The following is a 10,520-nucleotide window of genomic DNA, read 5'->3' on the forward strand; positions in this document are numbered from 1 at the left end:
TCTGTCTATGCGCCTTTCCTCATCTGTCTCAGTCTCTGTCTTCGTCTCGCTTTTGGCCCGACTCAGTTTGTTTGCCGTATTCACTTCTTGGCCATTTGGCTGTGCTGGGTGGGCACTTCATTTTCGTAAGCGGAAGTCTGTAATTACGGCCTCACTTTGAAAGGCCAAGTTCTTTGTTTTTTTTTTGTTTTGTTTTGTTTCGTTTCTTTTCGTTTATTTATGTTGTAGCTGAATTTGAAGAGCACTCCCAGAAACGGACCAAAATGACTGGCAACAAATGTGTCAACTAACAATGGTTTAGCAGGTTTGTCCAACGATCACTGAAAATCAATACTAATCAACATGCTCGTATTTGCATTGATAAATATGCATGATAAACACAAATACGACTACGTATACAAATACAAGTCTATGCTCATTTACATAATACAAACATATTCAAAGTGTCTACAACTAATGCCGAATAACGCTCAAGTTCACAGACGTTTCTTGACCAAGAGCATCGATCCCGTCGCGACGGTCGTGTGCCAGTCCAGCGGTGAGTAAGACTTTCAAAAGATCTCACCTAATTGTTTTTAACGACCTTCGAATACACTTTCCAAAAAAAGATACATTATTGACTATTTAACAGTTGATCAATTTAGATATGTTAATTGTTGTATGTATGTTTAAAGCAGTAAAGTATTAAATCAAAATTAATATAGATTTTAGTTACGGTTTTCGCTATGCTCGAATTTTCGCTTTCGGCTACGATAAATTCTTTGTATGTTTTGGTTTCGAAATACAGGTATATTTTCGATTTAAAAGTATAAAAAATTAGGTATATGAATTTAGAAAATGTTAATTTGTTAGCAAAAATTCATTAACCTCGAAAAAGAATATCTATATAGTTCAATAATGCTCAAAAATTGGATAAATAGGCTATAAAACAAATTTTCGTAGAACGTATGATAGGAAAATGTATTTTATTGCCTACTTTGGACACCACTGATTTAATGAGGTTTATATTCAAGTTCAATTAAATAATCTTAAAAATAAAACCTATTTCAAAAAAAACAATAATTACAAAATTAATTGTATTTAATGATTGTTTAAATTGAATAATATCGGCTTAATGTAAAAGTTGTTTTTGGTTACGATTTCTAATTTACAATCGGCTAATTCCGTTGTTACGGTTAGAGCTCTGCTAACAGTTTAAATCCCTAGTTTAAAGGGTATACAATTGTTGGTCATAATCAAAATGGTCGTTACGATCGCCACTTGGCAACCAAACAGACCAATTGACCAAAATATCTCGTTATTGATGTGCCACATGAATTCTCAGTTTAACAAAGTATTTTGACTACCGCTCTCTTTCCTTGTCGCTCGCTCGCTCTCCCTCTCTCTGCTATCTTTAAGAGAGCGCATTATCGAATTCGATGTCAATGCCATTGTCGAATTTTCGAAACACTTTGTTTTGGTTTGATATTTCAGTTCACAAAACTGTAACCAACTTTGTTAGTAATGATTACTACAATCGCCAGCTGTGCCCATGGTCAATTTTGTCTAATTTGTGGATAAACAATGGAGTTTTATTTATGTATGGTAATAAAGATTTATAAACCAATTCACATAATAGTCGTAACCGCATTTGGTGCTGCAAACATAAACATAAATATAAACATAAATTTAAAACCTTGCTGCAGTTGCGACATGTTCTAAACTGCATGTGTAAGCTTCGCAGCAGCAGCAACAGCAATAAACAACAACAACAACGTAGTGATGCAATAACGGCAGTTGCTGTTGTTGTTATTGAAAGAAGCTTTGCCGGTTAACAGCTTTGATCGTTTACTTAGAGCGCACGCAACCAATTACATTAAAAACAACAAAAACAAAACTGAGAAAGCGTCGCACAGTAAGCAGTTGAACCTCTGACCGGAGAGAGAGATAGAGAGAGAGAGAGAGAGCTTGATAAGTGACTGCAGCAGCGACTGCGACTGCGACTGCGACTGCAGCAGCAACTGTTGTTATTGGTTTTCGTTTGCTCTTTGCATACAACTGACTTTTCACGTGTGTTTGCTTGTGTGTGTGTGTGTCACTTTGGCTCTCTAGGTGAGTGTGAGTGTGAATATGTGTGCTTAGCTAGTTTTCAAGAGATCAGAGCCTCTGACTGTGTCTGTGTGTCTTATAAACTTGCCGATACGTTACGATGCTTAGTTTAGCTATTTCATAGTATTCACTTAGCTATTTTTGTTTTCTATTCGATTCGTTTCGAGTGTGTGAGACTCTTTTTCCTAATTTGAAGCCAAGTTTAGTTCAGTTGTTGCTTAGCATTCAGTGCGCGCGTACGATTAAACGAATTAACACCGCATCCTGCAGCCTAGTGTTAAATATCAGTTGGATTCAAACATTTCTTATCCTACAAGGAAGTGACTTTAAATAATCATAGGTGCGCTCAAAGCTCATAAAGTCATTTAACGATTTCTTTAATTAATGCACACATTATTATGAATGATTGTGAATGTTGAACAATAGAAATTAAATTTACGCGCGTTTTTGTTTGATTTTGACGAGTTAAGCGTGTTTTAAATAGTTGCTCGGTTGTCAAGTTAATTTAAGACATATTTTATTAGGCTGCAGAACAACATTTTTACGGCCCAAGTCCTTGACATGGTTTGTTGAACCGGAAAATGCCGAATGCTTCTATCGAGTACATTTCAGGCTACATAAATGAATATTTTATCTTCTCCTACTCCTTTTTTCGATGACACTATTGACTTGGCCAAAACTGGTTGCCCAACTTTTGGTCAAATACCCAAAAAAAAAAAAAAAAAAAAAATGCAATTGAACAGCGTTTTTTTTTTGGGCAATTGCCAAACCCATATTTAAGTTGTCACTGTTCCGTGTTCCATGTGCTCAATCCCAGCTCCAGGTCCAGCTTCAGCTCCAACTCCAGTCTTAGCCTTTTTAATGCATACTCTTTAATCCATTAAGTATTTCAGCTCTAACAATTAGTTTGTTTTGTAATTAATCTGTGATTAAAATTAATTCATTTATTTATTTAATGTCCTCGAATTATTAGATTAATAGATTCGTTACTATTATATTATCAGACTGCATAATAATTTAATCCACATTTGTAATGATGTGTCAGCACTTGTTTGCGATTATGGAATATTCTTGAAAGCATTTAAAATAAAAGCAGCTCATTTTTAGTTTCTTTATATAATTTGAAAAGTATTTAATAAAGTGTGAAATGTTTACAGAGTATTAATGTAATCGACTGTTGTCAATTCGTTTGTTGCATATTTCAGTTTGTTCGTGCTTATCTGTATCTGGGAATCGTTTCTTTTTAGTTTCTTTATATAATTTGAAAAGTATTTATTAGAGTGTGGAATGTTTACAGAGTATAAATGTAATCGACTGTCGTCAATTCGTTTGTTGCATATTTCAGTTTGTTTGTGCTTATCTGTATCTGGGAATCGTGCAGATGCACAACTGCCTTTGCACAGACTCCAACTTGCATTGGCAACAACAACAAGAAATGCATTGGAATGACAGTCAACAAGTATACAAGCCACATACATACATAAATACTTTTGTAGCGTGTAAGTCCCCGATCCGAAAGACATCAACGAACCGTATTTGATCACTGTGAACCTCGAGGCAGTTCTGACCCGGCATGTCTGACAAAGTGTTTGAATGACGTGCAAAACGTTTGAATACAATGTGTGGAAAGATGTTGTTGCTGTTGCCATTGTTGCTATTGTTGTTATTGTCGTTGTAACAAAGTGTAACGATACCATTTCGATTTACAATCGGATTTTTCCAAAGTGCTCTTTTAATTTAAGTGGTACTATTAAAATGCCCATTTAATTGCAATAGTTTGGGCTCAAAGTCTAAAGCCATTTAACGGTACTGCATTAAAGACAAGTCCCTCCTACCGAATAAAATGTTGGATTTTTATCTGCTCTGCTTGGCGCTTGCTAAGGTAATAAAGATCAATTTGCCCAACCGCGTTCGTTGCCTAAATCTTTAGTTTTCCGACCCGCAAGACAATTAAATGGAAAATGCCGTCGTTGTCGAAAGGAATCATTTAATCATTTTGATCTTGGCCACCAGTTTTCGATTCTTGTCGGCCAATGCTAAAGCTTTTAACAGGTCTTTCAAGACATTAAACGGTTTTGAAATCTGCTCATAAATAGTTTATCGATCGTATAAATTTATAAAAAAGAAACATATTTTCGGTAGATTAGTTGTTGTCGTAAATGTCGGCTTTATCCACAGCTGTACTCTACAGCGTATTAAGTACAAGTTTTGTGTGTTAATAAAAGTTAGGCAGATTTAATAATAATTACTTTAGTATATAGTGTTGCGTTATGGACTTTGGCATATTAAGTTCAACGTGTCAATCGGTCAGACAGTTAAAAACAATTCACTTTTCCAACAAGGTTCGGTACGAGGACATGGACTTAGTTAGTTCGCACACAAATTAATTGGTGAATGGGGAGGGGAGGCTGGAATCGCTCGACTGCACTTACAAGCTCACTATCATGGCACACAAGTTGACCATAACCAGCGAACCAGCGAGCCAAGTGGCAAGTGGCAAGTGGTAGATGTCGCAATCGCCAACTTAATTGGCCCACATGTGCCACGCTGCGGATACGCAATATGCGATTTGGTGTCAGTTTTGTTGTTGTTGTTTTTTATAGTGCTCAGCGGTTCGCTGGTTACGTGGTGATCATGAAGCGTGCTGCCAAAACAGTGACAAATCTTGGACACCACTTAACATTGGGGACAGCCAAACAGCTAAAAACCAGTTGATCACTCAGCCAAGATCAAATTAAATTATTGTGCACTTGATTAACGCCATTTATAACGATTGCGAGGGCATTTTAAAGATACGAGAATTTCATTAGTGTTATCTATTAAAATATTGCAGCATCGACTGTACAAAATATGACAGCTAAACCGAATTTCGATTTTGAGAAGGAGGGCTCATTGACCATAGGACATGTGGATGAGGATGAAGTGGATCGCATTGCGGCCAGCTTCAAGGGACGCTCCCTGTTCATCACGGGCGGAACGGGCTTTCTTGGCAAGGTGCTGGTTGAGAAGCTGCTGCGGTAAGTAAAAGGATTAAGGAGACTGATTCAATGAGGAATTAAAAACGTAATCGAAATCGTAACCTTTAACCGATATTCACCGATTAAAATTGGTAACCTTACTTATTTTAACGATTATTATACCTTTTTTATTATATCGAAACCGAAACACCGAAATTATTCAAACCGAAGTAACCGAATAGAAACCGATTAATGTATATCGGTTAGTTTCGTTTTAATCAAGCAATAAATTCAAACTAATTTTGATTTTCATATTGAACTTATTTATTACAACTTTTTTGAAATAAAATCATTTTTGTTTAACGGTTTTTTTTTTAATTTTCATAAATAAATTTTTTTTTTGTGAATTGAAATCATACCGTTATATCGAAACCGAAATTTAAAAAAAAATGTGTAAAAACAAAAGAAATGTACATAAGCTTTGTAGTGGAAAGATTCAATCAACTCGGATGTGCCAAAGGTGGACTGTCGAGGTGGTTGGGTGTTTAGATGGTTGGGTGTTTGGGTGTTTAGGTGGCTGATTGCGTTGGCCAACAGCTGCCGGCACACGTGACCTCAATAATTCAACATAAACTGTGATTATGCGTTTATTAATTTGTGCAGGTCGTGTGGGGAACTAAAGCGTATTTATCTGCTCATTCGACCCAAGAAGGGCAAGGATCCACAGGAGCGCATTAAGGATATATTTCAGAATGTGGTAAGTAACCACACGATTATGAAAAATCCTTGCACATTTATTAATAAAATGCCGCTTGCAGTTATTCGACCAGGTTAAACAGTTGCGTGGCGAGAAGCAAATCCTGGAGCAGGTGGTGGCCATTGCGGGAGATGTGCTGCTGCCGGGCTTAGGGATCTCAGAGCAGGATCTGGAGACGCTGCGCAATGAGGTCTCTATTGTGTATCACTGCGCTGCAACAGTTCGGTGAGTAGGACTTAAAAAAGAAGCTGTCTCTTCTGACTAACTGGATTTTTATTTACTCTCTTCTTCAGCTTTGATGAGCCACTTCGTAATGCCGTATTCATGAATACCCGTGGCACTATGTACATGCTGAAATTGGCGGGCACACTGAATCAATTGGAATTCTTTGCCTACTGCTCCACGGCCTATTGCCACCTGCATGTGAAGACGCTGTACGAGAAGCCCTACGATCCACCAGCAAATCCGCATCAAGTGATCCAGGCATGCGAGTGGCTAACCGATGAAGAGGTCTCCCTCATTGAGCGTAAGATTTTGGGGGATATACCGAATACCTATGCGTATACCAAGTCCCTGGCCGAGGCCCTGGTCGTGGAGAAGTTCAACGAGTTGCCTGCGGTTATATTGCGTCCGTCTATAGTTATACCCATTTGGAAGGAGCCCATTCCTGGTTGGACGGACAACATTAATGGACCCACTGGTTTGCTCATTGGTGCCGGCAAAGGTGTTATACGCACCATGTATTGCAATTCTTCCGGATATGGTGACTTCCTGCCCGTGGACATTGCGGTGAATGGCATTTTGGTAGCCAGTTGGCGTAACATCACAGCAGGAACGGACAGCACAAATCGTGTGGCGCACATGACCTCGTCCAATGACATAAAGGTCTCCTGGGCGGAGATCATTGAGCTGGGCCGTTGGGTTATTGAGAACAAGGTGCCTCTAAACGGCGTAGCCTGGTATCCTGGTGGTTCCATGAAGTCCAACTATTGGGTGCACTTCATCTGCATGGTACTCTTCCAATGGCTACCAGCCTTGTTTGTCGATGCTCTTCTCATACTCCTACGTTATCCTCCTGTGTAAGTGTTCTCTATTTTATGTAGTGCAGGACGAGCACTACAAGATCCATCTTTTCTTACCATTCCAGACTCTGCCGCGTCCAGAATCGTATTTATAAGGGTTTCGAAGTCTTTGAATATTATGCCAATAATGTCTGGAGCTTTGATAATTCTGAAGCCGTTAAATTACGCAAACTTATGAACAATAAGGAACGAAAAACCTATGTCATTGAGAAGATTGATTTGGATCTAATAGATTATTTTACAAACAGTGTGTTGTGTGCTCGTCGTTTGATTCTAAAAGAATCAGATGAGTCTATACCATCGGCCAGACGCCATATGAAAGTGTAAGTATACTTATTTTTGGTCATATGATAATTCTTATCTATAATACCGAAATCTATTTCATTTCTTTATAGAATGTGGGTCGTGGACAAAGTGTACAAGGGCATTTGGTTATTTGGAATTTTATACATGCTATACAGATGTTTTTTCGCCAGCTAAACTAAACAGTGCATAAATTTAAGTTTATTTAAGTGCTTGAGACCAAAAGTTGCCCCAACCGCTTTTCATGCCGCACAAGATATATTTGATTACGTATTTAGGTCTACTATTTTTACTTGGTGCTGATTAGCTTTTATAAATATTATGTTATTATTTAGTCCTAAGTTTTAAAATTCAGCAAATAAAAAATTGTTTACTCTATGTCCGAGTCATTTAATTATTTAATATAGTAACAAAGAAAGTTTTTATTATTTTGAAGCCAGAACTTTTACAATTTTTACAGAGTTTTTCTTAGAATTTAGTCGATTTTCTGCTATATTTTTAGTTTCATTACCTAAAGTTTATATTGTGGCGCTTTTTGAATTCGGTTCTTGTATCACAGATATGCTATGAAATAGTTATCGATATATCGCATAAGCAGCTCATTCGATATATCGATACATGCGGCCGCATTTGATATTGGTAACGCAGTTTTTAATTGTGTACACACTTTTTCTTCAGCAAACCAACAACATATTCTGCGCTCGCAGTTTTACATAAAAAAAACTAAGTAAAATTAACAAGATGTTGGGCCGCAGCAGTGTTATTGCACGCAATTTCTCGCAATCGATGGTGCGCTACAGTGGCGGCCATGGTGGTGTTCCCGGCGAGGTAAGCAGCGAACGGATGTGTCGCACCTTGGTTACATAATTTGTATATTTGCACCTAGCCATATAATCCTGATAGAAAATCGATGATATCACTTGCTAATCTGTTCTTGAATTTCAGAATCTGCCGTTCAGCATCCAGAACAAATATAGGGTAACCGCTTTGTTCACCATCGGCTGTGTTTTGGGCTTTGGCTCCCCCTTCCTGATCGTCAGACATCAGCTGTTGAAGAAGTAAGTGGTCGTCGCAGCACCTAAAGCAACAACAACAACAAAAGCTACACAAAAATGTAAGGTTAGTTTTATCAACCGTTCAATTTGATGCATAATTATTAAATATTTCTATGGACTTTGCAGATTTCGCTGTTGTTTGTCGTGATTTGTGTTACAGATTAACATTAAGTCAAAAGTTTAAATGTAATAAATCAAAGTAACCCAGAAACTATAGACATAAAGAGCGTTGTTTTCATTTCCCATAAGTAGGCTTTGAAAATCCAATCAAACTTCTCTACTGGCTATATGTATACGATACGCTTAGAGAAAATCAGTCACAAATAGTATTTCGTATGGAGTGGCTGGCAAACAATTTATTATTGTATTTTGAAAGTCTTCCAATATTTCAATTGTAAAAAATTTAAAAATGTTTCGTACACGCGGCGAAGTACGCAATATATTTTCGCCAATAGTTCGTCATATGTCTGAATATCCTGGCGGAGTTCCAGGATTGGTAAGCAATTAATGTTTATACTCGAATTTATATAGCTTATAATAAGCGTGGACATCGAACAGAACATGCCCTTTCGTAAAGGAATGGATAGCCCCTTGCGGTTCACTATCTTTTGGACGATCCTTGGAACTATAGGATTTGGGGCTCCTTGTCTGGTTCTGCGGCATCAAATGCTGCGTAATGCCTCGGATCCGCCGTAAAGTAACGTATATATTGTTCGAAACAAAAAGCTAACTTCTTCATTTTAGACCTCCCGAAAGTGAGACGTAATATTAGAATAGAAGGATTTAAGTTCACAGCACACTATAATTGTTTTTAAGGTTGGTGAATAAACACTTAACACGAAACCTGGGCTCCACGACACAATAAATGTAATAACTCTTAATAAATGCCATGGAAACTTGGGCTCACTCTCAGATTTATTGTCGTTTTAATGCTTGCATATATAAAATATATGTTAAATTTTGTTAGGGTCAGTCTGTTGCAGACGATATATAGTAACAATGATGATCATTCATGGAAATTCGCTCATTTTGAATTGACTACGTGATTAGAATCACAACTCTTCCTTGCCATCAAAATCGTATTCATCCTGGACAGGTGCTTCATCGCAATATTTGGCCTGTTCGGAGCATATTTTAATATCCAAATCATTGCCCAGCTCTTCGGCTTGGAATGCTTTCAAGAACGTCTCCTCGTTGTCTTCTAGCACCTCCAGACAAAAGTGACCCAAGCTCTTATTTAGATCACCATCCTGGACAAAGTCAACGAGCGAAGATTCGGGATTCATTTTGCCATCGACAATCATCTTTAACAAAGTGAATTTGTTATTGCTTTTGTACGTGGCTTTAAGATAGTCATCCATCTTGTCACCTGGAGAGAAAGAAAGTGGTCCTTTGGCATTAAAAGAGTTACAGAGTATAAAGCTGTCAATAACTTACAAATCTTCTCCATGAGTTCGGTCAAGTACATCTCGGATTTAATGAAGCGAACGCGTTTGGTAACGGAATTTCCGCTGGCATCTAGCCGGAAACCGCTGACATCGACCATCTTTTTGGCGTCCTCCTTGGAAATGGCCTCCTCTAGTTCCTGTACTGTTGCCTTGCACACTGTATAAACGGAATTTTGTCGTGTATTTCAACAGGTTGTCATTTGTACGGAATCTTACCATGACATTTGACCTCCTTTGATGTGAAGCTGTAACCTTGCACTTGACTCATGGCCAATGCCACAAGCAGTGTGCAGCACAATAACACTTTTATTGCAGACATAATAGAAATCTAGCTAACAGTAATTAAATTAGTATTACACAAAATCGGCGGTAACAACTTATTTAAACCACGTCAGCAACGCAAGCGATTTGAAATTTACTAGAGCCGTTTAACTGGGACTTATTATGACGACAGCTAACGCGCGTCTATCTTGCAAATAGCTTTCTGTTAGCACTTGAGTCTATTTGTAGGCCACCTAAGCTTCCAACTAAAGGAGATAAGAACAATTAAAATATTCCTAATTTTAAGGTGAATGAAAGGTTGCCACCCGGTCCAAATATTGCCACCCTGCAAAATTTTCCGATCTGGCAGCATCCTGCAAACAATGTGTGACCGTCATTGTTTTTGAATTTGTATTGATATATATCGATTTATTTTCTGGTATATTTTATAAGCAATTAGCGCCAATTTTGAATTTTTAGCCGCAAGTTAGTCGAATAAGTTGGACACCTAGTTGCCATTCTCTTGAATTACCGTTCATCGATCGTTGTGTGAGCATTTTTGGATTATT

General features: G+C 37.8%; 4 protein-coding genes across 5 annotated transcripts; 3 read left to right on the forward strand and 1 right to left on the reverse strand.

The window, feature by feature from the left end:
* The first annotated feature begins 2,304 nt into the window (after window positions 1-2,304).
* LOC117783691 (putative fatty acyl-CoA reductase CG5065) lies at window positions 2,305-7,565 on the forward strand. Its single transcript, XM_034621220.1, has 7 exons — window positions 2,305-2,428; window positions 4,922-5,105; window positions 5,709-5,802; window positions 5,864-6,027; window positions 6,096-6,881; window positions 6,950-7,207; window positions 7,280-7,565. The coding sequence occupies exons 2-7, from the start codon at window positions 4,939-4,941 to the stop codon at window positions 7,362-7,364; spliced, it is 1,554 nt and encodes a 517-aa protein (XP_034477111.1). The 5' UTR covers window positions 2,305-2,428; window positions 4,922-4,938; the 3' UTR covers window positions 7,365-7,565.
* Window positions 7,566-7,850: 285 nt separating this feature from the next.
* On the forward strand, window positions 7,851-8,466 carry LOC117783902 (cytochrome c oxidase subunit 7C, mitochondrial). Of its 2 annotated transcripts, none has more exons than XM_034621469.1 (3): window positions 7,851-8,015; window positions 8,133-8,306; window positions 8,369-8,466. In XM_034621469.1, the coding sequence occupies exons 1-2, from the start codon at window positions 7,929-7,931 to the stop codon at window positions 8,247-8,249; spliced, it is 204 nt and encodes a 67-aa protein (XP_034477360.1). In that variant the 5' UTR covers window positions 7,851-7,928; the 3' UTR covers window positions 8,250-8,306; window positions 8,369-8,466. The 2 variants fall into 2 exon arrangements, with proteins under 2 accessions (XP_034477360.1, XP_034477361.1); XM_034621470.1 differs by having other exon boundaries at window positions 8,133-8,301.
* A 150-nt stretch (window positions 8,467-8,616) lies between these two features.
* LOC117783901 lies at window positions 8,617-9,153 on the forward strand. Its single transcript, XM_034621468.1, has 3 exons — window positions 8,617-8,738; window positions 8,801-8,934; window positions 8,987-9,153. Exons 1-3 carry the CDS (start codon window positions 8,652-8,654, stop codon window positions 9,006-9,008), a joined length of 243 nt encoding a protein of 80 aa, XP_034477359.1. The 5' UTR covers window positions 8,617-8,651; the 3' UTR covers window positions 9,009-9,153.
* LOC117783900 (protein seele) lies at window positions 9,140-10,219 on the reverse strand. Its single transcript, XM_034621467.1, has 3 exons — window positions 9,907-10,219; window positions 9,680-9,847; window positions 9,140-9,611 (listed from the first exon to the last, which is right to left on the reverse strand). Exons 1-3 carry the CDS (start codon window positions 10,007-10,009, stop codon window positions 9,295-9,297), a joined length of 588 nt encoding a protein of 195 aa, XP_034477358.1. The 5' UTR covers window positions 10,010-10,219; the 3' UTR covers window positions 9,140-9,294.
* Between the last annotated feature and the right edge of the window lie 301 nt (window positions 10,220-10,520).

Source organism: Drosophila innubila (genome assembly GCF_004354385.1).
Source record: "Drosophila innubila isolate TH190305 chromosome 2R unlocalized genomic scaffold, UK_Dinn_1.0 1_C_2R, whole genome shotgun sequence".
In the NCBI taxonomy this organism is placed as follows: domain Eukaryota; kingdom Metazoa; phylum Arthropoda; class Insecta; order Diptera; family Drosophilidae; genus Drosophila; species Drosophila innubila.